The following is a 26,023-nucleotide window of genomic DNA, read 5'->3' on the forward strand; positions in this document are numbered from 1 at the left end:
GTTACGATCAGCGGAAATTTCCTCATCCACGAATGACACGAATGGATTTTGTTCATGCACAACTGACCCGGAATTGGTTCTCGTGCTGCCAGCGAACCCCCCCACACAATACGCAGTAAGGCATGCGATCTTCATCAGGCACTCCGCCGCTCAAGATGCAGGCATTGCTTTACTGTACAGTGTCCCGTACGAATGTATACGATGCAGCGACTATCGTAATGCTTTATCGGGACTTAGCGCGCTAAGGCAATGCCAGCCATGCCGATAACCACACATGCGTTCTGATCCTGACTACTGCTACCGGTACCACGTTAACCATCCTGGTAGTCTCCGTGGAAGACAATGACGGGCCGCAATACGGCATCATGCTTGGGCCAGCTCAAAAAGAAACGGCCTGAACATCGCTTCGTCTCATCCGTTACCGTCAAAAGAGCACAAGATACTAAATTGCAAAGGGCAATTGCTGACAGAGACCCATGTCACCATGCCATGTCATGCCAAAAAAGGACAGCCCAGATCGAAAGCCGAATACATATCCCACTCTGTATGGACGAATAGAAATAGCCTTAAGCCGAGTCCAAGAGCCAATGATATGATGACAGCCTTCATCCGGATTCTCAGGTCGGGCTTTGTACGACTCGGTTTTTGTCATTGTGGTCGCTTTGCTTCCCATTTGGGGAAAGGTATCTGTCAGCAGTGGCTCGTGCTGTAGATCCTCGACTGTGGTGCATGCAGTGCAGGGCAGTGCACTGTCCTCTAGCAGCGAACCATTGGGGCATGTTCACTCCAAAACTGACTTGTACACCATACTCACGGGGAGCACTCGTACTTTAGCAAAAACCATCGGGATCTACCGGGCATCATACTCACACTAGAGCACATTGTCAGGCCAGGCAAGGCTAGGCAATGCTATGCTAATCAATAATCTTCACGGCCACGGCCGCGTTCAAGCACGCCGGAAATTTTATTTGGCTATGCCGTGCAGGGACCGCACGGCTGACATTGAGTTTCCAGTTCTCTGGATCAGCATGTAGCCATTTAGATGAGAAGCAGGAGCAAAAGTACATCATCGGGTAGAGCCTAGGACATGCACCCATTTATCGATCCTTCAGCCTAGTTTAGTTAAACTATCCACTTATATGCAGCTTAAATGCGCACGCGGTACGGAGAGTGCCGAGTGGGATTTGGAGGTTTGGTGTCCTCGTGCTGCTGCATTGTTCATCCTTTGCATCATTATTGAGGTTACTTCTTTTTTCTTTTTTTTCTTTTTTTCACGGTGAGTAGGTGGTGGTCGACTAGGTACAATATAGTAATCAACTGCGACCCTCGAATGACCGATTGCGAATTGATTGGAGATGAGCTGACTAGGCCCCGAGTATCTGCACATGTGCATACGGCTACCTCTATTGTTCGATCCATGAATGGCGAATGCATCGCTTTACGTCACGTACAGTACATACAAATGATAGTCTGATGCATTGCAAGCAGAATGGACTGCAATGGATGCTTATTCATTCGGTGCTAATTATTATCAGTGGATCTCACCCGTCGTGCCTTGAAATGCTGAACATGTCTATACATGTCTGAGTCCATGGGGGATATGACTGAAAATCCTGGAATATTGCCTTTATTGAACGATAAACAATGCGGCTGTGTTGTGCACATGGCACTTCTTCAATCCTCGTATGTATATCCCAATAAGGCTTCCATGTAATTCTGGGATTCGTTGATACCCTGACTGTACGTAGTATCATGAATCGTTGAAGATTTGTATTTCACCATCACACGTACAAATCAATCCAATCATAAAACCAACGCCATAGTTACATTGCTCTTACCATAGAACATGCGAGTCCCAGAACAAAGTCCGGGATGCTTTTTGAATACAGAATATACTTTCGTGAAAAACGCGGGATAATAGTACAGCAAGGAAGAAAAGAAACGACACAAGGCATGCATATGCCTTTACCGCTTGACCCAGGCGGGCTTCTTGCGGGCCTTGAGATGACCAGGCTTCTTTCTTTCCACGCGACGAGCATCGACAGTAATCGTACCAGCTGTGTGTTCGAGTTAGTTGACGCCAACTTCATATACAAAGAGAAAACGAAGAACATACCTTTCCGCAAGGCCGGCTTCAGACCAGGTTCATGAACCAGCAATGCCCGAGCAAGGGCCAACGTAATGGCCTCCGCTTGTCCAGTCGTACCGCCTCCCTTGACAGTAGCCCACACGTTATACTTGTCCAGTCTCTCGGTAATGCTCAATGGCCACACCACACTTTCCCGGTCATGTTCGCGCGGGAATGCCTCGGACAGAGTCCTCCCGTTCACAAGCACCTCACCCTCACCTTCGACCAAGTGGACGACGGCGGACGAAGTCTTTCGCTTCCCACGACCACGGGCCCGACCCATCTCATCCAATGTTGGGGGTGCCGGCTTGACTGCGTACGGGTTTCCAGGACGGACGTATTCATTGATGATGGCGTTCACGTGGTCGGGGATGATTGGTTGTCTGATCCGGTTGATTCGCTGGAGGACCTTGATCAAGCTCTTGTATTTCTTCGTTGGCACAGGCTCGCCGACGAATTCGCGGAACTGGGGCAATTTGAGCCAGGCCTTTCGCTGGGCATGGGCCGGGGAGTTTATCGGCAGATGTGCGTTCTCGGCCAGCAGGTTCTGCAATCTCAACAGGTGATCGATGAATTTAGGGCTCCCAGAGAAGTAGGACGGAGACGCGGGAACAATCCGGGCAGGTCGGTACGGGAATCGGTCGAAGTCAATCGCTGGTGCCGCTGGTACGGTCGCTGGTGGTGCAGTCGCAGGCGCTCCCTGTACCGAGGAATCGGAGGATGTCTCTGTTGCATAGCCGCAAGCATTGCCCTTCTGGGACCGCAAGAGGAAGGGTGTGGGAGTCGGAGATAGAGGGGATGCGGAGGACCGGAGAGGTCGCAGTCGAAGCGACTGCATCGACTGAACGATGCAACTGGGCCTCTGCCAAGCCATACTGAGTGAATTCAGGCTGACAGAAGCAGCGGGATACGATAATAAAAAAGGACAAGAGCCCTGGGGGAAAGACGAAGACCACGGCTTGACTGTCAGCTCCGGCACGCAAACATTGATCTATCCAGAGGTTTTTCGAATGCCGCTCACGTGCGCGGCCAAACATTCCGCCGGCGCCGGGCCCCATTCGAATCACAAAATTTCAACCCCTCACCAGCTTCCTCTCCTTCTTCTCTTCTTCTCTTCTTCTCCCCCATCAAAATCTTTCAAAATGTCTTTCGGAAAGCTCTACGGTGCTCCTGTATGTGCTTCTTTCTCCGTTCTATCTCTCTATGTCATTTTCTACGAATCACACTAACCCGCTTCATGCATAGGAAAACGGCCGTACCATCGCCGTCCAAGTCGCTGCTAAGAGCAACGACTTGGATATCGAGCTGGTCAAGACTGAGGCCAACTCTTCTGCCTCTTTCAACCAGTCTGCTGAGTACACCAAGATCAACCCTCTCGGCAAGATCCCCGCTTTTGAGGGTGCCAATGGCTTCGTTCTGTCCGAGGTCATTGCCCTGGTTGTCTACGGTATGTATCTGAAGAAATTTCTTGTTCTGTTGAAATCCTTGCCCCCTTTATATGATGAATGTTTTATTTTACTAGTTATCCCTGTCAGAATAACAAATAACTATGTTGAGAACCCACCAACTCTGAAATTTTTGCTACCCCGTTTTCAGGGGAGATTTTTTTTTTTCTCATGGCATTGTTTGCGAATTTTGCGTGATTGAGAAGCTCGAAGCTAACTGTATCTTGAAGTGACCTCCCAGAACGAGAAGACAACCCTCTTGGGTAAGACCAAGCAGGACTACGCTTCCATCCTCCGCTGGTTGTCCTTCGTCAATGCTGAGGTTCTGCCCCGCTTCGGTGGTTGGTACCGTCCTCTCCTTGGCCTCGACGGCTACAACAAGAAGAACGTCGATGAGGCTGCCAAGGCTGCTTTGAAGGCCACCGGTGTCCTCGAGTCTCACCTTACTGCCAACACCTACCTCGTTGGCGAGCGTATCACCCTGGCTGACCTTTTCGCCGCCTCCCTCCTCACCCGCGCTTTCGCTACTGTCCTTGACAAGGAATGGCGCTCCAAGAACCCTGCCGTCACCCGGTGGTACAACACTATCATCGACCAGCCCGTCTTCAAGGCTGTTGTCCCCAACCCTGTCTTCGCTGAGGAGTGCATCAAGTACACTCCCCCCAAGAAGGAGGAGAAGCCCAAGGCTGCCCCCGCCCCCGCCCCCGCCCCCGCTGCTGAGCAGCCTGCTGAGAAGCCCGCTGAGAAGCCCAAGCATCCTCTTGCTGCTCTTGGCAACGCCTCTTCCATCAACCTTGAGGACTTCAAGCGTTTCTACTCCAACGAGGACACTCGCCCTACCGTTCTCCCTTGGTTCTGGCAGAACTACAACCCCGAGGAGTTCTCGCTGTATAAGGTTGACTACAAGTACAACAATGAGCTCAAGCTTACCTTCATGGCCAACAACCTGATTGGTACGTGCCCCTCCTTGAATGCAAATGCTCATCTTGAACTTATCTAACTTTCTTTTACCAGGTGGTACCCAGACTCGTCTTGAGGCCTCCCGCAAGTACCTCTTTGGTGCTCAGTCCGTCTACGGTACCAACTATGACTGCCTCATCAGCGGTGTCTACCTTATCCGTGGCCAGGACTGGGCTCCCGCTTTCCAGGTTGGTCCCGACTACGAGAGCTACGAGTTCACCAAGCTTGACCACACCAAGGAGGAGGACCGCAAGATCGTTGACGACCTGTGGGCCTGGGACGTCCCTGTCGTCGTTGACGGCAAGGAGTACCCCTGGGTTGACGGTCACGTCCTCAAATAGAGGAATGCACTAAGACGTAGCATTTCCTTTGTTTGATTTATCGATGATGACTTCGGCCTCAACATATGTTTGAGATGATGATTATTATACCCGTGGGGGCCGGTTATGAGATACAAAACGTTCTGCAGGCCAGTTGATCAGGTTCTCTACGTCATCCCACCTGATCTCACTCTGTCCTGGTTTACGCTGTCCACGATGAAACGTCTTGATGTGTTTTCTCGTCGAGAGCATAGAAAAATATCACGCGTTGATGTCCACGCTATGATGTTGAATGAATGATGGTTTTCGAACCAAACAATTATGATCTTGCATTGTCAGCCGCAATGGCTGTTCTAAGCTGCCTGTAGAGCATGACTCCGCTGTGTAGGAGAAGCGTTGTGCCTCGGACGGGTAATTGTTGTTCAAACTCAATTGTCCTGGTACAAGCATCGAATACCTTGTTTCTCGTCGCGGATGCTACGGATCAAGTCTATATGTAACTTCACATAACCCTATACGGAAATCTGACGTCAAAACGACAGTCTCATGCCAACCTTCCGCTATATAGTAAAGATACTCTTTATTCTGAGCTAGCAATCAAAACTTTTAGATTCCAACAATATATTCCATAATACTAATTCCCTATTCCCTACCAATTAACCCCACGATGGTTGACACCTCCCAATCCCAAAATTCAAGACACACCATCGCGCGCGAACCTCATGTCTCAATCTTCCTGTGCCCAATCGCACCCCCTTCCCCCCGGGGGCCCCTCGCCGGCTTCGCCGGCTCAACTTAATTATAGCAACCTACATATCGCACTGGTGAGGCAACGAGGACTGGCCGCTAATATTCTTCCCGTTTGTGGCTTTTAGAGGTGAGCTGGGGCAGCTTCTGGCTGCATTTTTAGGGTATGCGGCGAGGGATACGCTGGTTACGGTTATTCATGCGCTTCGGGGGAGATTTTGGATGAGCATTGGGCCGCTTTATTTATTGGTTGTATGTGTTCCCGGCCTTCATATAGGGGTGTAGATGGAAAGGAATGGTAGGGGTTAGGGTTGACAAGTGTTGCACTCCCACCACACCCCATTGATAGACATCTCCCCGAACTAGCATCATGGTTCATTCGTTAACCTTCTTCACCTGGTCCGGCGCACGTCCCCCTTCCCAATCCCTCCAACCCCATGTCAACCAAACCCACCTACTAACACCAGAATAAAACAGGCAATAGCAGCAACAGCCGGCGACATAATCCTCTGTCTCGTGCTCTCCTTCCTCGCCGCCGACTCCACAATCGCTTGCCGCCTCTTCGCCTACGGCACCTCCGTGCACATGGGCATGAAAGCCGCGGCCTATTTCTGGATTCTCAGTGCTATTCTGGCGTGGTGGTGCGTCACGGTGTGCTTGATCGAGGCGGCGTATCGGCCGAATGATGGGGTTGCGAGGTTCTTTTCGATCTTTCGGAGTGGGATGGAGAGGTAGAGGCCGCTTTTGGTGCCCGGGTTTGGTGAGCCGGGGTTATGTGGTTTTCAAAGCTATGTAGTTTGTCGAGGTGGTATGTGGGAGGATTGTGGTGGCAGTGGTGGTTAGATGTATCCAAGTGAGCATTAGATGCGACGTAAATAAATAATTACAATATGAGCAACGTGCCTCCGAAAATATGTCCGCTAAGCGTTCAGAGATTCCTCCAACTTATCCAAAAGATGATTCTCCGAGTGAACAGACCTCCCGGAAACAGAAGCAGGGGATGGCGAGCGTTCTGCGTTTGCTGCCAGTGCAGATGCAGGTGTGCTCAGGTTATTCGTAGGCGTACCATCGTGGCTTCTCGAATTCACCGATGCAGCGCGCTTTGCAGCTTTCCGCTCCCACTTGCGAGCTTTCCGCTTTTGTTTGCGGGCTTCGACTGGATCGAGGGGTGTTGATGTGTCATCGGACGTCGGGGTCGTGGTGATAGTCGTGACGGTACTTCTAGGGCTATAGCCATCTTCTTGAAGTTCGAAGTCGAGAATCGCTTGTCCCTGATCGTTCCAAACGCGCATCACCTTGCTCACGTCATCGTGTTTGGCTAATGTCTCGAGGCGAGCAAGCACCTTTGGGAAGATAGTCGTCTCGTCGACGCCAGGCGCAGGCATATTCGTGAATTCCGGGATCTCGAGAATATTGAACGGTTCGCTGAGCGCTTTGAGCTTGCTGTCGTCGATGAGGATCGTGTTCGTCTGGTCCCACCGTTTGCCTGCCTTGCCCGCTTTGCCTGGGTAAGCAGATTGGATGGAGTTATCTGCCCAGACCGTCTCGAGGGTCTTGTACACTTGCACCTTGTTTTTATATTGCGACTTGGAGAGGTTGAATTTATCGCGGCCCCATTCCGCAACGAGTCGCTTTCGCTGTCCGTCGGTGAGGAGTCTTTCGCAGACTGCTTTGACTGTTTCGGGCTGCGAGCTGGACCAGATCATGACTTCGTATTTCCGCATAAGCGTGTCGAGGAAGTTATCCAGGCCTGCGCGTTTGACGAATGAGGGTGGGAACTTGCGGTGTTTGCGGTAGATGAGCGTTCCGTTAAGGTCGAGGATGATGAGGAGGGGTTGAGGGTTTGAAGGTATCGGTGTCGGTGGTAGGGATGCTTGCTGTAGGTAATGTCCCGCTGCCTCCGGTGGTGCAGGAGTGGGCGACTTTTGTCTTCGTACAGGCACGGATTCTGGCAACCCTCCCGGCGCAGGTACCTGATTCATAGGCTCGAAAGAATTGAAAAGCGGCATCGTAGGATTGAACATCGGCGGCATAATCATCGGGTTCGGGAGGTTAGAATTCATCATAAACTGTGGTGGTAGGAAGGGCATGTTCATGGGATTCCACTGGTCCATCCCCGGTAACAAAGGAAAGGGTGTGAACGGCGGCATAAAGTGGTCATTCGCAGGCAACCCTGTAAATGCGCCAGGCGTTGCAGCCTCAGTCCTGTTTGCTTGTGCCTGCCCCCAACCCTGATTTGCACCGTTTTGCGGCTGACTTTGATTTCGCCAATTATCAGAAGCAGGTCCAGCATTTCCATCTCCCCTTAAATTCTGCGAAGCTCCTCCGCCTCTCCCCCTCCCACGGCGAGGACGATACCCTCTCGCGGAGCCCCTGCCGCGCCCGGCACCACCATTTCCACTGCCATGTCCATTATCCTGTCCACCACCCGGTCGAACATGCGATCTCAACACGCTCCCCCGACCTGAATTCGGGAAATTCATCGGTCCGTCGCAAAAAGGTCTGGCACTCTGAGTCTGAGATAACGACGGTTTTGGTAGAAGAATTAAGCGGGAATTAGAGGCGAATGTTGCTATATGCTAGGTCTTATTAGTTGTCTGAATTGCGGCTGAGATGCAGTGCTTAGTCGTACCTTGAACGCCCCGCGCTGGAGCATCCGGCTCGAATACAAGTGTTGAATATTGGGTGCAAAGAGAATGAACGAATGGGAGTTGAGTCCAGGGGTCATGGGTATCAAAATCTATACAACTGAAAAAAAAATTGAACAGAGAAAAAATGAATGAACGCTGGGAAATGGTGAATTGACCCAACCCTACGGAGGCGAAGTTCTATCAATCTGGAGAGAAAATATGCGACTGATCGGCGGTTTACCAATAGGAGGCTCTGATAAGGGCTCACCGCCGTGTATACCGGCAGTATTATTTTTTTCTTAGCTCCGACTTCACCGCCGCCATTTGACATTCATTTTCCAGCATCTAATCGTTGAAGAGAGAAAAGAAGAAAAGAGAATGGCTATTTCTGATCTTCTTAATCGCCGTATGCGAGCGAAACCAGATGATGATGACGACGAGGAGGTTTACTTGGAGGGGTCAGGGTCAGGGTCAGAGCAAGAGCAGGATGAAGTCTCAGATCAGTCGGATCAAGAGCAAGATGATGGCGAGGGTTCAGGAGATGAAATGGTTAGTCCTTTCGCCCACTTCACAGAATGACAATATCTAATTAGACTAGATGAACGATGAGCAACATGAAGACGACGACGACGACGACGAGGAAGACGACCAAGAAGATATCCAATCCTCCCTAAACAATATCTCCTTCGGCGCCCTAGCAAAAGCCCAATCCTCCATGGGCCCGCGCAAGACCAAGCGCGCAAAATCCTCAGCACCCGACGGCAATGCAGAAACGCAACCCGCCAATCCCCTCGACGACATCCGCGCGCGCATCCGCGAAGCCCGCGAACAAAAGCAATCCTCGTCGTCCTCAAAGTCGTCAAAGTACAAAGACCTCGAAAGGCGCTCCTCCAAACACGCCCCCATGGTCCAATCCACTAAACATGCCGTCACCCGTAAACGCACCATCATCGAGCCCCCTGCCACAGCCCGCTCCCGCGATCCACGCTTCGACCCAACAGTCGTCGGCAAGAACACGCACATGCCCGCCGCCGCCTCCGAAAAAGCCTACGCATTCCTAAACGACTACCGCGCCAAGGAACTCAAGGAACTCAAGGAACAAATGGCCAAGACAAAGGATCCGTTCCAGAAGGAGAACTTAAAGAAGCAGGTGCGGTCTGCAACGGATAGGATGCGGGAGAGCGAGAACCGGAAGCGCGAGCAGAAGATTCTGGCGGAGCATAAGAAGAAGGAGAAGGAGTTGATACGGGAGGGGAAGAAGAGTACTCCGTACTATTTGAAGAAGTCGGATTTGAAGAAGGAGGTGATTATGCGGAAGTATAATGAAATGAACTCGAGGGATCGGGCGAAGGCGTTGGAGAGGAGAAGGAAGAAGGTGGCTTCGAAGGAGATTAAGGAGATGCCTATGGAGCGGAGAGGGTTTGAGGGTGGTCCTCCGTCCAGGGGAGATGGTGGAGGGATGAAGCGGAAGCGTGCTGCATAGGTGGTTTTGCTCCCTTGTACATGTTGAAGTGTATGTTTAGAAAAGTTGAGATATCCATTTCGTTGAATTTGACAGTACAGTTTCCATTACCCAGTATACAAAAACAATGTAAAACCTCCATACAATCCTCTTCCCAAAAACATTCCAAAAGGCGCTAGGGCAATTATGCAGTTCGAAGAGAAATTAGAAAGGCGTATAGTACTCGGTCCAATCGCAATTTTATAGACCAAAAAATGAAACAAGAAAATATTGATGGTATATAGCAGTAGAACGTTGAACCAAGAAAAACGCCAATGTTAAAGGTAAATGGAGGAAGAACATGTGTCTCAAACGACAACAATCAGAATAGAAAACCAGACGCCTGAAAACGACCAAAAAAGATAAGAACTGTTGAGGCAACTTGCATGATATAGATGCAGTGCATAGAAAGGCAAATGATAAACGCAAAAGACAGGACAACTGAAATTCCTCCAGTTTCGGGTGTGCTTGTTCATGTTCATATCAATGGTCATTCAGTTTTCATATCATATCCAACTCGCAGACCCTCGAGTCCATAATTATTGCAATTTTTCTTTTATGCAAGATATCAGAAACGACACCGTGGTGCTCCCTGATAACCAGAAGAAAAAGTATCTGGATAACTTGCAAGAACCAAGCTCAAGTATTTGTCCAAGTCCTGTTCCTGGAACTGCAAACTTTTATCCAAGAGAACATATGTACTCAGTCCAGGTTAAGAGTGAAACAGATCCCACGCCCGAGAACAGAGACTCAAAAATTCTTCCTTCTTGCGCCGCTGTGTCTCGGGTGAGTCTCTTCCAGCCCCAAACGGACCGTGGTAAGCGGTATTGGCACCAGGTGCCATCGCCGGGTTGGGTCGATAGTGGTCCGGACCATGGCCCAACGGCGGGCTACCGTTGTCTTGTTCATATTCACTTCGAGGACGGCGACGGGCCGTTCCCTCTGGATGCAACATGGGTTGTGGCGGCGGTGCGATATGAGCAGAGACGGGTGCTACACCGTTTTGAGCGGTTGTCTTCGACGGTGGCGAACGAGCCTGAGGATGACCGGAGTAGTGGACGATACGGGGAAGGAGATCTTCACGTCCACCAGAAAGTTCATGGACTGCCTCCTCTGCTGAGCGGTACTCGCGGGGCCGAGCCTGCGCGGCACTGGCCGGGATACCCGGGGACGGCATGGGAGGCAGATTGTTGGAATGAGACGAAGTCGAAGCTGACGCTGCAGCCTGGTAATAAGCGGGCGCAGCACGGTTCTCACGCGATCCCAAGGCATCAGATCCAAAGACGTCAGACAGCGGGGGAAGTCGGTTGTTGGTTTGGGTAGCGGGGACATGGTGGATGTGAGATGTCGCACCCAATGTTGGACTTTGGTTGGCGACGTGACGGGTCAGCGGTTGAGGTTGATGTCGGCCGGTAAAGGTCTGGTTCAATGGCGCAGATTGCACCACTCGCTCGTTGGTGAACTGGGCCGCCGAAGGAGGCACAATGGACAAGCCGGGCGGAGGCCTCCGCTTTGAGCCCTTGGCCCCAAATGCGTCAGAAGTCTTGAGACCATCGGATCCGTCGTCCTTGGCAGTCTTGTGAAGGCGCGATTCAATGATCGATCGCTGCTGATCACGAACAGAGAGACTCCGCTGCAGCTGCTCTCGCAGAATCGGGTCGTGGGTCTGGAAGCCCGGGGACAAGCAAGCGATGCCTACATGCTGCATACTAACTCCTTCTCGGGCAGTCATTGGACCACCGGGGGGTCGAGCAGATAACCCGCTAGAGGTAGGCAGGCTGCTGGACAGGTCCAGTTTGCGAGGTCGGGGTCGGGTACTTTGAGACTGCATCGCTGGGGACGACGGGGGCTCCTTTTTGACGGTGACTTTAGGGGCATTCTTTCCATTCTGCGATGAGGGAGAAACTTGCTTCTTCTCCGATGGTGATGTTTTGGGGGCATCTTGAGAAGAGATAGACACCCGAGGAGGAGTAGTCGATGGCTGAGGATGGGAGTTGGGAGCCAAGGTCGGACAGCTCTTGGGACTGGGGTCCCGATTCTGATGCGGAGATGGTAACGGGGCCGCGGAGGCCGACGCAACAGCGGTGGACATGTTGTAGGAAAGATAACAGACGTGCGATGAAGGATGGATACTAGAACGTGTTCTCGACGGTTATATAAAAATAAGGACAAGAGCTGGGTTCCTGTGACAGATACGAATCTAGACCGGTGCAGTGCCTCGCGGGATGTCACGGGGGCATGCAACGAGGGCTGTAAGTTGGCCGGAGAAAAAGGAAATAAAGTGTAGAAATTGTCCGGCCGAGTCTAGGTCCAGGAGATAGCGATATCGAGACGCGCGCAGAGCATCAATGAGCGGATGCGGCCGTTATATCCTTTCTTTGTTCCCTATTCTGAGACGCCGGGGCGAGGCTTGTTGACGGTGTGGAGGGGGAAAGCAACACCCAACAACACCAACACAGCGAAACAGCACGAGCACGGATTGGAGAGGAAGGAGAATGAGGACGCGAGGGAGGAATAATATGCTTGTTAAGCGTGTGTATCCGGATCGAATAAAGAGAACACACACGGGCGGCTAGAAGTAAGGCTGGCGGCAGTGTGACAGCGATGAGAGGTCGACCGACAGACCGGGAACCGACAGGGCACGAGGGGGAGGGGAGTGGAAGGAGGTGTAGGAGGATCCAGAGCGACAAGCGAGCGAAATGGACCGGATCACGAGGGAGTAGGAAGAATAAGAAAGAGAAAAGGAATGAAAAGAAAAAGAGAGAGAGAAATGAAACAAGAGAAAAAGAAATGAAACACCGTAAAAAGAGAGGCTGAGTGGGAGGAGGGTGAAGGAAGTTAATTACTTAGTAAGTAAGGATGTTCAACAAAACACAGTCAGGACTAATTAACAGAGATGAGATGCCGTACTCCGTACAAATACTCCCGTAGGACTCCGTAGTTATGGGTTGAGACTCAGAAAGGAGTCCCAAAAAGAGGATCTCTGGAGATGAACTGAAGCGGACAGACTCGCGGTGATTGGGCCTGAAGGGTGTGTCTGAGACATGGACGGTTTTACAGCTGTGACAATGGTCTCTTTCGTATCCACACGGAGAATATCAGAATACGAGTACAAGTACAAAGTACGCTGTAGCACTACAAGCGGCATGATTCATATTGTGACAGTACGAACCATTGAGTCTAGTTCCCTGTCACTTTTTTCCTCTCCATCATGACCAGCTCTTAATGTCCTGAAATTAGTGGATATTCATTGTGATGCACGCTCCAGCAGTTAATCCTCTCTCCATGTGTGATTCTGCTGGTCCAAGTGCTTCAATAGTTTTCACTTCTGGTCGATCGCAATCATGCTTTCCAGGAGTTTGGTTAGTTATATTTAGAGCACGGTTATCAGGGTATGATGCGGGTTTCCATACAAGTACGCAGTACATAATTGTAGTTAGTATCAATGTAAATATTCACCTCGTGCTTGTAGGTATGCAGCTAGTTGGCAACTGTAAGGGGTGGTTGTCCCCTGAAAACTTCCACCAAATAAATAAGCAACTCCACGGAAACAAGGCTATCCTTGATAACGTTTATTGATAAGATGACATGGATTGCTCCGTTCTAACAATATCACAGTAATTTCCCAGCCCCAAAGCATGATGCACGTTGTTTCTATCACCTGTCCCTTGTGTAGTTAGTTACCGGAGTAGTTGTGGATGCCTCAGGCAAGGCGGTCTGCTATCGATAACATTTTGCATCCGGAAATTTTATCACCGCGATAGTATCAGACCAGGACCTCCTCCAATAAATCTACGACGCATATTAATTAAAAGCAGCACTGAAGAATTCTCAGATTCCGAACGGCCTGGCCATTGCAGAGTATTCGCCGCGCCCAAGCACAGAAAGTCCCTTCGAAAGAGGCCGCCGGAGATAAGATCGCATCAGCAGAAAATTCATCGCCCACCACACCTCCGAACAGAACCGCAATTAAACCCCAGTCGAATCGCAATCGCACGAAATAAATAATACGATCAAAATGCCCTCCTCCGTGCACTCCCAAGACCAGGACCAGTCCATGATGGACGCCGCTCCGCAGGAGCAAGAACAATACCAGGAGGAAGATGATCTCCTGGAGATGGAGGAGAAGCGCATTGTTGTTGTTCGTCTGCCCTGGCTTCGATCAAGTTATAAGTTTGGCCATAATTTAATAGGGTGTTAATGCATTACAGCTTCCCGGCGCCACCGAAACAGCCGCTTCGTTCCAGTTTGAAGGCGAGGGTCATACATTGGGGAATGCGTTGCGGTTTTCGATTATGAAGAAGTATGTCACCTTTTGCTGAATAAATGGAAATATGAAGTTGACATCATATAAGCCCCCAAGTCGAATTCTGCGGTTATACCATTCCCCATCCTTCGGAGCAGAAGATGAATTTGCGGATTCAGACGAGTGGTAGGTTTCTCGCTCTGTGTATAGAGTGTGCGAACCCAGCTAATGGATTATAGACGAAACCACCGCAACTGATGCCCTCCAGAAAGGCCTCGACGACCTCATGGATCTCTGCGATGTCGTGACGGACAAGTTCACCAACGCACGCAACGCTTTTAACGCCGCCGAGGCCGATAAGATGACCTCGTGATCTTCCCTTTTCTCCTCTGTAATAATACTGTTTTCCCGGCGTTCTCGTTTATAAAAGTTTCCCCAGGGATTGGTTATAAGCGGTTTGTTTTAGTAGATATGACCTGCCTTGCATCATCACATAGACGTGTTTGTTTGAATGAAAAACCGAACTGAACTAGACCGACTATATTTACATAAACCCCCCTCGACCCATGAGACAATCCCAATACAAATTCGACACAATCAAGCGATCTAATCTAATTGCGGCCCTCCAAGAACCCAGACACGAAGTTGGGGGGTAACCGCGCACCGGGGCTCTCCTCTGGCCGGAAGTACTTCATCACGTGTGACAGCTGCTTCCAGAAGTTGAGTGTTTCCTACACGTTGTCAACAAAAGGTTCCGCGGGCGCAGTTGCGCAGTTCGGGGGGGGGGCAGACTGACCTGGAACTCGGCATGGCTCTTGAACAATAGCACATCAACGGCGCTGAGCTGCTGGACGTAGCGGTGCTTCTCGAATTCCTGACGGACCTTGGTGCGGATAGCGGAGACGGGCATGTTCAGGGAGTACATGGTTTGGATCTCGGGGGACTGTTCATCATTAGCCAATGTATTCATAGCAAGCAAACAGGGAAATCCATTCAATCCCATATGGCATAGCACCCAAAAAAAGGGAAAGGGAAAACTAACCGCACGAAGCCACTCCCGGTACGACTTCAGCACACGATACTTCGCATCACTCCAGTTCGCAGCTGCACATCCAATTCAATTGCAACATTAGCTCTCTGGCTCTTCTCGTCCATTGATATTGCAGCAATTTCTAAGGGCTCGTTCGGCCCCGGTTTCAGGGTGGAAGGGGCACGTACAGGAGCGCGTGCGCTGCGCGAGGTAAGTCGGGTTGATGGTCATTTTCGATTGTCGGTTTGCAGAGCCGGTTCGGGTTCTGGCGTGTGAGGGGAAGGAAAGGTATGGGTTGTTGTCGGCGTTGGTGGTGATGGGATGGAGGTCCGTCCGAGGCGGGCGGGTATGAGAGTTGACCGCCTTCCTGTTTTAAAAATTTCTTTCGCAAGATTGAGATGGCGGTTTTGGATGCAAAGGGTCTGATTGTTTTCAGGTTTTTCCATTTTGTGTTATTTCTCTAATAATTCCTTGACTTTTGAATTTGTGTTTGTCCTATTTTCTCTGAATTCATTCAATCGGTCTTTTACCACCGATTTCACCTCATCGCGCAATCCCATACGAATCCTCCATCACCAGCGACAGACAGCCAAAATGGCACCAACAAAACCCTCCAAAGACTCCAAGAAATCTTCCAAACCCCTCTCCTCGTCCTCAAAAGTCTCGAAGAATAAAGATGCAAAGCGCCCACCTCCCAAAGAAGTCAAGGCCAAAGCCCGCACCGAGCCGTCCCTATTGAAGAAGAAGCAGAAGCGCGAGTATACCGAGGAGGAATTGGACCTGCCGAAGTTGAATATGATCACGCCCGCGGGTGTTGTTAAGCCGAAGGGCAGGAAGAAGGGGAAGAAGTTTGTTGATGATGCGGTACGTACACCTTTTCTACCAATGGGGTTTTTTGAATGGATGATGGATGCTAATTGTGGCTTACAGGAGGGTATGATGACGATTATGGCGATGGTCAATGCGGATAAGGAGGGACAGATTGAGTCGAAGATGATGAAGGCTCGTCAGTTAGAGGAGATCCGGCAAGCGAGGATTAAGGAGCAAGAGGCAAGGCAGGCGCAAAAGAAGTCCAAGTTGGTATGCTTTATTCCTCTTCTGTTTGACTTAGTGATACGCTAATCCATCGACAGGATAATGCCAAAGAGTCGATCCGCAACAAGAAGCGCAAGTCCGATGACAAAGAGGATTCGAAATCCAAGTCTACAACAGAAGACAGTTCGTCGAAGAAGGGGAAGAGGAAGAGCGTTGCTTTTGCTTGAGTGGTGTAAAATTCAAAAGTTGTGTTTCGTTCTATGTTTCTTGTCTATACCAAAGACTATGTACTTAGATGGGTTTGGCTTCTGGCGTTCCGGTCTATGCCTCTATATACTGAATGGCGCTGTGCATCATGAATCTTCTAAAACAGAGCAAACAAAAGCTAGATCCTCGTAATGCATATGCACGTCATACATTTAATACGTCAACTTCATGTCCATCCTGCGGCGCATGGCGTTGAACTCGGGCTTAGGCGCTGTGTCGGGATCCTTTGTTGGATCGCTGTGGTTGGCGATATGACCAGGCAAAAGGGCTGGATTTTTCACAACGGAAGGCGATGAAAGGTCAATCTCCTTGGCCATCTTGTTGAAGAAGTTGTTCACCTATTTATGTTAGTTAAATGCACCCAAAAGAATATCGAGTGTACATACCGGCTTCACAAACCACCTTTCACCTCCGAGTTCGAACCATCCCAAATGACCACCCCAGGAAGTAGTCATCATAACTCCATAAGGCGTGCGCTCGATTTCGTGGAATGGGAGTCCTTCGCGACAAGCAATCTGCTCAATGTCAGTGTGTCTCTAGTAGACAAGGAAGACGGTCAAACGTACCGGATCATCCTCGGCTTGGATGGCCAGGAACGGAATTCTTATGGAAAGCAGGGAATCAGTCGAAGCAGCGTCACGGTAGTATGCGCCTTCTGTCGGGTAACCCCATGTAGGACATTGTACGGCCCTATTGACAAGTGTTAAGAAATATTCGCCCATTAAAATAGAAGATGTGAGACACACTGGTCAAATTCATGTAGATAAGTGATCCTCCTCACTGCTTCGATATTAATTCTAGGGTTCTTTTGGATTGCATCGACATGGCTGGTAGGGGTTAGTCGGCGGGACAATTGCAATTGGACGGTTAACATACTGTTCGAAAAGTCGTTTCATACTGGAGCCCATGGTTTTACTGTACACTTCCATGCCTAACCAGGTCCGCTGCAGATTCAGAGAACAAACTTCCAAGTTCCAGGGACTGGCACAGAGTACGGCTGCTTTCAGCTCGCAGGCTTCGCCCTCCTCGCCAAGGTACTGCATCAATATCAGTAAGCAAACAGCATGTCAATTGCAAGAGAATGATGGATACTTACGTTTGCAAGGATATTAGCACCAAGCGAGAATCCAATTCCGAACAGAGGGCGATTGGGATACGTCTTCCGGAGCCACTTGATAGCCTGACGAAGATCCCAGGTAGCACGAGCATTGTAAAGCACTCCGGTGGAGATCTTTGTTTGTGCGCAGCCTCGAGAGTTAATCACGCACGCTTCCCAGTTTCCATCTGCGACAAGCGGGTGAAGGACATGGCGCAGGTAGATTTCATGTGAACCGCCGCTGAGACCGTGCAGAGTCACAAGCATGGGCTTCGTGTCGTCCGATGATAGAGCAGCAACTTCGCCTTCCGAGAAAAATGACGTCCGTTCAGGTAGACCCGATGGCTGTGTATATTTTCTCTCGCTATCGATCAGCACGTCGTCCTTGGGCATCTCATACGGCTCAACAACGAAATCCATTGCAAACTGCCCGCTGAACGCAGGGCTGTCGGACTCGAACATCGTGCGCTTGTAGTAAACCGGGACCCCATCGTATTTGAGAGCAGTATAGGCAGTCTGCAAATGACCGTTAAACAAAAACGGGTTCAGGTTGCACTTGGATGGTGTTGCTTCACGGCAGATGTCTGTGAAAGTCACTTTTTCGTCGGCACCTGGCTTTTCGGACTTCCTAGTAAGCAAGAGACTGTTGTCTTTGGCATGATAGAATGAAACACGTCCCCGCGGACGAAGCCACGACAGCAGGCCCATGGTGATAAGCCCACAAAGTAGAGCCGAAAATGGCAACGAACTAAGAAGATAATCCTGGAGATCTGCCAAGCTCATGACCTATATTGCAATTGGATCAAAGCGCTAGTGGCATGCAACCTATAATGATGGATAGGATTGTGCACAAGAAAAAATCCCAGAGAATAGAAGGAAATATTAAACAGTCGCCTCTGGTGATTTCCATTCAGCCTCGGCATCAGTGCCAAATCGGGAAGTGCTGACAAAAATCTTATCTCTTATCAGCCACATCGCGCCACAATCACATGGTTCTGTATAACACACCAGCCATAAGCACGTGACTCTCGGTGCCCTGCTTGAAACGGGGTCTCTCGGATCGTAGCTCAGAAGGGAAATCGGGAGTCGATTTATTCCGGACTAACGAGGTCTATATGGAGAGGACCAGCGGAAGGTAGAGCTATATTGTCTATCGAACGTGTATGCGCGTATGTAGCTGATTGAGTGCTTAATCTACAATATGTGTGCACACGTTGACTATAAGAATCTCCTGACCTCGCTACTCGGGCCAACTATTTATCCGATCGATCCTCATCACTCCCCTTCGTTCAATCGCCGCATATTCAAATCAATCAAAAACAATATCTGGCAATTTGATAAGCGGCGGTTGGACGCACGCTTCAACTTCTCATAGATGTTGAATTCTCTTTTCTCGCTTAATTAAGCGAGCCCCAGGTCTTCAACCAACCGTCCTTGACTAGCATGGTTGGTAACCTTCGTCAAGCCATCGGCAATCATCTTGTCGGTAGAGAGGTGCTCAAGGCAGATCTCCCCATTACCTATGTGGTCCCGGATGGCATGGTATCGTACGGCTATATGCTTCGTCTTTGGGTGATTGATTGGGTTGTCAGCAATCTTTATGGCGCCCTGGTTGTCCTCATAAATGGTAGTCGGAGCGTCACGATAAATGGATCCCTTTCCTATTGCATATAGGAAATGTCTAATCCAAACCGCTTGTTTGGCTGCCTCCGATACGGCCATATATTCAGCTTCCGTCGAGCTCTGTGCAGTAACCGATTGCTTTCTGCTCGACCAGGTGATTGGCGTGCCATTAATAAAGAAAATGAAACCAGTAGTCGACCGGTTCTTTGCTGAATTAGCGTACGCGGAATCAGCATATGCATATAACCCTTTTGGACTCCCCTTTGCACCAAACGTTAGGCCATAGCCCATGGTGCCTTTCACATATCGAAGCACATGCTTGGCCGCTGCCAAATGGACCTTCCTTGGCTCCGCGAGGTATTGAGACAGTTGATTGACTGCAAAAGCGATGTCCGGCCGTGTGGCTATCACCAAGAAAATCAACCGCCCAATTAGTCTCCGAAATAGCTTATGCTCAGCTCGTCCAAGCAGTGAGCTATCCGGCGCTTCCAATTTAATGCTCGGGCCAATGGGTGTGCTCACAGGCTTGCAATCAGCCATGCCAAATTCATCAAGAATTTGTTGTGCATAGGACTGCTGGTCCAGTTGAATAGACCTGTCTCTTCCCCATGTGAAGCGAATACCCAACAGCTTCTTGACCAATCCTGAATCAGTCATTGGATGGAACTCCTTGAGCTTCTGCTTCACCACGTCGATGTCATTGGCATCCTTGCCAAATATCACTATGTCATCCACATACACAGCGATAATCAGGCCCCTACCATTGATGAACACACTGGGGTCTGCAGTAATCGGTTTAAAGCCTATCTTCTTCAGGAAATCACTAATCTTTCGATGCCATAGATTAGCAGACTGGCGGAGGCCATACAGCGACTTCTTCAGCTCCAAAACTAGGCCTCTCGTGCTAGTAACATCTGGATCAAAGTCCTGCAGTCCTTCCGGGATTTCCATACAATTAGGCTTGTCGAGGTCGGAACCAGCGAATGCATTATTAGCATCAAGCACATGTGCCAATAAGCCTAGCTGGGCTGCTATAGCCAACAAGATTCGTAGGCTATCTATTCGAAATACTGGTGCAAACGTCTCGTTGAAATCGTCATCTGATTGCTCATTTCCCCTGGCAACCAGCCTGGCTTTGAAGCGGTCAATTCGGCCATCCGGGCCTAGCTTCACATCGAACACCCATCTGGTTGATGAAATCGTTCCTTCGGCTTCCTTCCGGGGGATTAGCTCCCATGTGCCAAAGCTTATTAAGGTGCTCAATTCTTTGTGAATCGCTTCCTTCCATTTCGAGCCATATATTGGATCATTAACGGCTTCGCTATACGACTTCGGTATACGGATTCCAGCTTTCTCACGTGCAGCACATGCTTTCTCTGCAACCTCATACTCTCTATCAGTCTGCAATAGCTCTGCAGCTACTGCTAGCCTAGCAAAATGGGCCCGCATGCGCTGAGCTGGACGATCATTATTCCCAGTGTCCTCCCCTTCAGCTTTGCGTTTGCGGCCATACATTTGCTCTGTTTGGCGGCTCTCCATCATTCTCTCTGATGGTTGACGTACGCGAGCGGACCGCCGTTCCATTTCAAGCTCAGACCGGTGGCGTCCGTCTTCAGGAACCGGTTCAGGCTTAGGCATATCCTTTGGTGTTTCATCAGCCTGCTCTCGGGGTTCTTTCTCAAGCACTTCGTTGTTTGTATATTCCACAGGAGCTCTCTGCTCCACCTCCCCTTCAGGCTGAACTTCAGACAGTTTCAACGGCTTATCTGTTGTGCCCCCAGTTGATGAAGAGGAATTCCTTTCCTTCTCTCCATCCTCTTTATTCAGTCGCATATTCAGCAATTCTGGCATTGAATTAATTGTCGGTTCGTTGGTGTGGAAGGGCTCATTGACTGGCAATCCTGCTCCAGCAGGCTCTTCAGTAGGCCTCTTAGAAGTCATTCCAATGGATGCTTGAGCAGGCGCTTCGGTAGGTGGTCCAACAGGTAGAACAGTACTGGTCAGCAGGCTTTGTATGTCAACTTGACCAGCTGACAGTTCGCTCAAATTGCCATTTTCCCGCTCTCGAAACTCGGGGTTAGTGACCAGCTTCAGTTCACTACCACCTCTAGGCAATACTAAATACTGCTTGTTGCTCTTCCCATACATCAGGAATGTGCCCTCCATTGCTCTGCTTTCCAACTTGCTCTCTGGTTTATGATAAAAGAGCACTCGGCAACCCCAAGCACGAAGATGGGCCAAGTCAGGCCTATGCCCATGCCATAGCTCATATGGTGTTTTCTCATCTTTGTCAACTTTCTCATGGCCATCTTCTTTCCTCTTCACCAATAATGTCCGGTTTCTCAGGTAATTTGCCGTGACAGCAGCATACTTCCAATAACGCTTGCTAATACCAGAGTCAATCAACAAGGCACGCGCTATATCCATAATAACACGGTTGTATCGTTCCGCCACACCATTCTGTGCTGGTGTTTCAGCCTCAATAAATTCCAGTTCAATGCCTTTCTCTTCTGCCCATGGTCTCAATGCCACAAACTCAGCAGCATTATCAGTACGGATGACCAATAGCACTTTCCCTGACTGCCTTTCAACCTGGCGCAGCCAACTATCCAGTGTGTGCATTACACTTTCAGCCCTTCGGTCCATCTTGATGAAGATCCATGAATATCGCGTGCAATCATCAATCAATGACAGGTAATACCTTTCCTGCCCTATTCCTTCGCGATTTGGACCCCAAAAATCCATGTACACTCGTTCAAGCGGCTTTCTAGCTCTAGGAATTGGCGCATGGCTTTGCTTCTTCACCTTCTTGGCCTTCGCACACACCTCACAGTTATCATGGAGCAACTGGTCTCGTTTCCCCAGTTTCAGCTCATCTAGCTCCATATATTCAACACAGGTGTTAAATCGGCTTCTTCCTGCATGACCAAGGCGTCGATGAATGAGCTCCTGTTTCATTCGCGTTTGCTCATCGGCAGATAGGGCCATTCGGGCGTATTGCTGTCTTTTCGCTGCTTTTGGGCCAATAAATAGTGCATTGACGTGCCTGACTGAATGCAAGTATGTGGTCCGTCCATCTCGTTTTCCTTGGGCTACCACTTTCCCATCCTTCTTGAGCACATACCCCTTTCTAGAGCCAATTGATTGAAAGCCAGCCATATGTAGAACCTCTAATGACAGTAGGTTCTCTGCTAGGCCTGGCACATACACCACCCTACCTAACCTGGCTGACATGCCGTTTGGCAGGTTGAATCGAACGATCCCTCGTCCCTTGATGGGCATCTCAGTACCACTAGCAATAATCAAATGACCTCGGCTAGTCTCATCAAGGTACTCAAAAATGCTTCGATTGCCAGAGCACATACTTGTAGCACCACTGTCAAAGCACCATCTTGATGGATCCATTCTAACTCGGTGTGCTCCTTCTATGATGTATTTGGCCCACTCAATCTTATATTCAGTGATGGGGCTAGCTTGCACATCCTCTGTTGCACAAGCATCATGCTCTTCAGGGAATTGGGCTTCTTCACATGTGAAGCCATCTTGCACGTCACTATCTTCATCCACATGGCCATCTCCAACGCAGCTACCTGCATCTTCAGCAGTATATTCAACAGCACATTCAGCTGCATGCATAGCAGTTTCCTCACTTATGTCTGCCACCTCAATGGCACGAGTACCATACTCGCTCATGTATCCGCCATCATTGTCATCATCATTGTTGTTGCCAGCCATGCTACCTCCTTCCTTTGCAGACTTCCCTTTCTGCTTGGAGAATCGATTGGGCTTCTTGTTCCGGCCATCTCGGCCACCTTGGCGCTTGCTTTCATCAGCGCTAGCATCATGATCATCACTTTTGCTCAGACAATTCCTTGCTCGATGTCCAGTTTTCCCGCAAGCAAAGCACTTTGTGCCTTTCTTTTGAATCCTTGATGCCTTCTCAGTTGGTCCGCCTCGTAACTGGTCAAAATCTATTGCTCGTTTGAGCACATAGCTCTTGTTCAGGTTAACATCTGAGCTCATCACAGTCCCTTTGAGCATTGCATACTCTTCCCGCAGGCCACGGAGATACCAAATCACAACCAATTCATCAATATCGATCTTTTTGCTGCCGTTCATGTCGATTAATTCGCGTCCTAGTTGTTCGATTTCGCGGTAGGCGTCTTTGGCATTCACATTGGAACCTTGATACCAATTGGCCATTTTCATCAACTGCATGGCCTTCATCGCATTTGATGATTTCAGGTACGCCTCTTTCAGGTAGTCCCATTTCGCGCCGGCATTTGGCAGGTCCTTGATCTCCAGGACAATAGTGGGAGTAAGGCCTTGTTGAATAATCATGTCCGCCTTCATATCTACCTTCGTCCATTTCAAATTGTCTTTCCGTATTTGGTTATATGTCTCCTTTCCTACTTCGTAGTAGTAATCAATCGCCTGCCATGCAAATTGGACCTTTAACTGACTCTCCATTGCATAGAACCAGTATCGAGCGTTTTCCTCGTTCAGCTTCTCGATATTGAAGGAGTAGATCTTTATGCCAGGATCCTCTAGCGGCTCCTTTGATGGCATTTTGCTCTCACTTCCAGTCCCTACCATCATGACGTTCTCACAACCCAATAGGCTCCGCTGAGCAGATTACTGGCCGATAATCGTGTAGGGAACTAATCGAGGGTGAGGCCCGTAGTCGGAATCGTATCGATCGGTCTATAGAAGATGTTAAGCGACTATAGAACCCCCGGGGTGCCACACGCTGGTTAGGCGTCGATATATCCAAATATCTTGGGCAGGCCCGGGCTCATAACCAATGAAACGGGGTCTCTCGGATCGTAGCTCAGAAGGGAAATCGGGAGTCGATTTATTCCGGACTAACGAGGTCTATATGGAGAGGACCAGCGGAAGGTAGAGCTATATTGTCTATCGAACGTGTATGCGCGTATGTAGCTGATTGAGTGCTTAATCTACAATATGTGTGCACACGTTGACTATAAGAATCTCCTGACCTCGCTACTCGGGCCAACTATTTATCCGATCGATCCTCATCACTGCTATCTAGAAGGTCATTTGATTCTGCACGAAGGATTAATTCTAATCTCCTTCTGCATGTCAGCAGTTATTGTCAACTGAGTCTCCCCGCTACTGAAACCGTCATCGTGCATGAACATTCTTCGCATGCTATCTTTCCCGTCCGCGAAGCCCAATGTTAACCGTTACAAATTCTCCGGATGCGGAAAGCCAGGGCCACTCGAAAACGTCAAGAGGAAACTCAATCCATTCCACAAAAGGAAATCCTGCTTTTCGCAATATCAAGCCTGCAATGAAACCATTTTATCTATGTATCGGATGCGGCTTGAGTGTTGGACCTGTCGGCTCAAAGTGAGAGGCGTTGGGTCGGACTGAGATTCCACATGGCGTTGTATGTAATACTGATAGCATCTGCTACACTACTGTGACCCAAGCGCGTGCGCCGTTTTCGCACAACTGCTTCAACCATTTGCGGCAATTACTGGCAGGGTCTAAAAGGTCCTTTGTTCTCGTGCTCGTCTCCGAAGAAAACATTATGTCCTTTTATCTTTTCTTTGTCCGTCGCACCATGAAGCTTCAAAGCTTGCGACATAACGGCCAGTTCCAATCGCATCCATGATTCAGTGTCAGCATCCAACAACAAAGACTACTATCGCACAATCACTCGAGCGCCCGATTGTTGAGAGAAAGATAAAAAGACCCTTGTTTGCCCCTTGTCCGACCACATGAACTAAGACGCAACTACCCGAGCAACATGACATATAGTCTCCGGCGTTCCGGAGAAAAGTTGAAGGGTGTGATAAAAATGGCTCGCTGGCTACGGAATCAAAGCGGTGGATATACTGGTGAGGGAAATGGCTCTGGCCGGTGTCATCTTTTAGAGCTGCCCATAGAGCTGCTGCTGGAGATCATGTCACATTTGACTGAGGTCCCACAGGCATCTCTAGCGCTCACCTGCAAGAGTCTCTTTGTCATTTCTGGGGCAGTCTTCGAAAACGAATCACTCCATTTCAGTCGAGACTTCGCACCTCTCTTTCACCATTACCGGAACGGACATAACTTCCTTACTCCCCGATGGCAACTCATCAGCCTGCTCGAGGATCACAAATGGCAAGCATGTTCTGGATGTCTGAAGCTTCACCCTAGAAGTGCATTCACATCGCGAGAACTGAAACGGAAACCGGAAGACCGTGTCTGTAACCTGGGAGAGCTGGCTGGTGTAGTCGACTTGTGCCCGTGCAGAAAGTTGACTTACCAGGACAAGATGGACCTCATTGAGCTTCTAAGATTGCGCCAGCAGTCGATAAGTCTCCTGAATGCAGAGTTTGGAAACGGTGTTAGAGAACGTTTTTGTTGGCATTCCTGTACTCAGGATTACGGGTCGACAGTATTGAATATCAGCATTTACCCTGAGTTGGACCAACAAGATAAACTTCAAATACGAACCGAGTACCGCCTTTCGATTGAGGCAGGCCAACTGGGGAAAGAGGAGAACATGACGCCACGATTTGGGTGCGCGCATCGGTCCGTCGACCTATGGCTTGCTAGTTCTTGTCAAACCTCCGTCTGTCGGCTTCCTAGGGATATTTGCGCTTCCTGCAAGCGAATATCCATCTGCAATGCCTGCAATGCCTTCTTGAAATGCCCACACAAGCAGCCAAATCATTCCAATGGCCGAGCGAACTACTTCTTCTGGGTCCAGCGATGCCTCGGCAGCGCTTCCCCGGTCCCTGATTCCGAATGGGCAAACCAGAGAATTCACCCTGCCGCACCGTCAGTTAATATTGACACTTGCAGCGAAATGTGTCCTTGGACTGTCCGCGAACACCCTCCTCCCGAGGGGCCACCGTCCCTGGGAATGGACATAATCGACTCCGCGGTGAATGATCAATCATTCAACCAACTATATTCCTCTATACACATGATTTGATCGGATACCAAGGTTATATGAGTCGATGTATATGTTGCGGCGC

At 49.7% G+C, this 26,023-nt stretch overlaps 10 protein-coding genes across 10 annotated transcripts; 5 read left to right on the plus strand and 5 right to left on the minus strand.

Annotated features, from left to right (window-relative positions):
- Positions 1-1,965: 1,965 nt before the first annotated feature.
- Positions 1,966-3,002, minus strand: MRPS9 (mitochondrial 37S ribosomal protein uS9m; the record flags this gene model as incomplete). The annotated part of the gene is made up of 2 exons (XM_043279884.1): positions 1,966-2,057; positions 2,117-3,002. 2 exons carry the CDS (start codon positions 3,000-3,002, stop codon positions 1,966-1,968), a joined length of 978 nt encoding a protein of 325 aa, XP_043137519.1.
- A 268-nt stretch (positions 3,003-3,270) lies between these two features.
- On the plus strand, positions 3,271-4,874 carry ACHE_50196S (putative translation elongation factor eEF-1 subunit gamma; the record flags this gene model as incomplete). Its single annotated transcript, XM_043279885.1, has 4 exons — positions 3,271-3,300; positions 3,374-3,575; positions 3,804-4,526; positions 4,588-4,874. 4 exons carry the CDS (start codon positions 3,271-3,273, stop codon positions 4,872-4,874), a joined length of 1,242 nt encoding a protein of 413 aa, XP_043137520.1.
- A 1,646-nt stretch (positions 4,875-6,520) lies between these two features.
- ACHE_50197A (NIF domain protein) lies at positions 6,521-8,328 on the minus strand (the record flags this gene model as incomplete). The annotated part of the gene is made up of 2 exons (XM_043279887.1): positions 6,521-8,179; positions 8,233-8,328. 2 exons carry the CDS (start codon positions 8,326-8,328, stop codon positions 6,521-6,523), a joined length of 1,755 nt encoding a protein of 584 aa, XP_043137521.1.
- A 280-nt stretch (positions 8,329-8,608) lies between these two features.
- rrp36 (putative pre-rRNA processing protein) lies at positions 8,609-9,713 on the plus strand (the record flags this gene model as incomplete). The annotated part of the gene is made up of 2 exons (XM_043279888.1): positions 8,609-8,779; positions 8,829-9,713. 2 exons carry the CDS (start codon positions 8,609-8,611, stop codon positions 9,711-9,713), a joined length of 1,056 nt encoding a protein of 351 aa, XP_043137522.1.
- Positions 9,714-10,443: 730 nt separating this feature from the next.
- ACHE_50199A (uncharacterized protein) lies at positions 10,444-11,823 on the minus strand (the record flags this gene model as incomplete). The annotated part of the gene is made up of 1 exon (XM_043279889.1): positions 10,444-11,823. One exon carries the CDS (start codon positions 11,821-11,823, stop codon positions 10,444-10,446), a length of 1,380 nt encoding a protein of 459 aa, XP_043137523.1.
- A 1,926-nt stretch (positions 11,824-13,749) lies between these two features.
- RPC19 (DNA-directed RNA polymerase core subunit RPC19) lies at positions 13,750-14,350 on the plus strand (the record flags this gene model as incomplete). The annotated part of the gene is made up of 4 exons (XM_043279890.1): positions 13,750-13,872; positions 13,943-14,034; positions 14,087-14,163; positions 14,217-14,350. The coding sequence occupies 4 exons, from the start codon at positions 13,750-13,752 to the stop codon at positions 14,348-14,350; spliced, it is 426 nt and encodes a 141-aa protein (XP_043137524.1).
- Positions 14,351-14,588: 238 nt separating this feature from the next.
- On the minus strand, positions 14,589-15,238 carry ACHE_50201A (putative NADH-ubiquinone oxidoreductase B14 subunit; the record flags this gene model as incomplete). Its single annotated transcript, XM_043279891.1, has 4 exons — positions 14,589-14,708; positions 14,774-14,920; positions 15,020-15,081; positions 15,196-15,238. 4 exons carry the CDS (start codon positions 15,236-15,238, stop codon positions 14,589-14,591), a joined length of 372 nt encoding a protein of 123 aa, XP_043137525.1.
- A 363-nt stretch (positions 15,239-15,601) lies between these two features.
- Positions 15,602-16,269, plus strand: loc1 (the record flags this gene model as incomplete). The annotated part of the gene is made up of 3 exons (XM_043279892.1): positions 15,602-15,871; positions 15,938-16,087; positions 16,141-16,269. 3 exons carry the CDS (start codon positions 15,602-15,604, stop codon positions 16,267-16,269), a joined length of 549 nt encoding a protein of 182 aa, XP_043137526.1.
- Positions 16,270-16,461: 192 nt separating this feature from the next.
- ACHE_50203A (putative hydrolase, alpha/beta fold family) lies at positions 16,462-18,188 on the minus strand (the record flags this gene model as incomplete). The annotated part of the gene is made up of 6 exons (XM_043279893.1): positions 16,462-16,647; positions 16,696-16,824; positions 16,876-16,999; positions 17,056-17,136; positions 17,186-17,346; positions 17,406-18,188. 6 exons carry the CDS (start codon positions 18,186-18,188, stop codon positions 16,462-16,464), a joined length of 1,464 nt encoding a protein of 487 aa, XP_043137527.1.
- A 6,616-nt stretch (positions 18,189-24,804) lies between these two features.
- ACHE_50204S (uncharacterized protein) lies at positions 24,805-25,980 on the plus strand (the record flags this gene model as incomplete). Its single annotated transcript, XM_043279894.1, has 1 exon — positions 24,805-25,980. The coding sequence occupies one exon, from the start codon at positions 24,805-24,807 to the stop codon at positions 25,978-25,980; it is 1,176 nt and encodes a 391-aa protein (XP_043137528.1).
- Positions 25,981-26,023: the final 43 nt, after the last annotated feature.

This window comes from Aspergillus chevalieri, chromosome 5 (genome assembly GCF_016861735.1).
Source record: "Aspergillus chevalieri M1 DNA, chromosome 5, nearly complete sequence".
In the NCBI taxonomy this organism is placed as follows: Eukaryota; Fungi; Ascomycota; class Eurotiomycetes; order Eurotiales; family Aspergillaceae; genus Aspergillus; species Aspergillus chevalieri.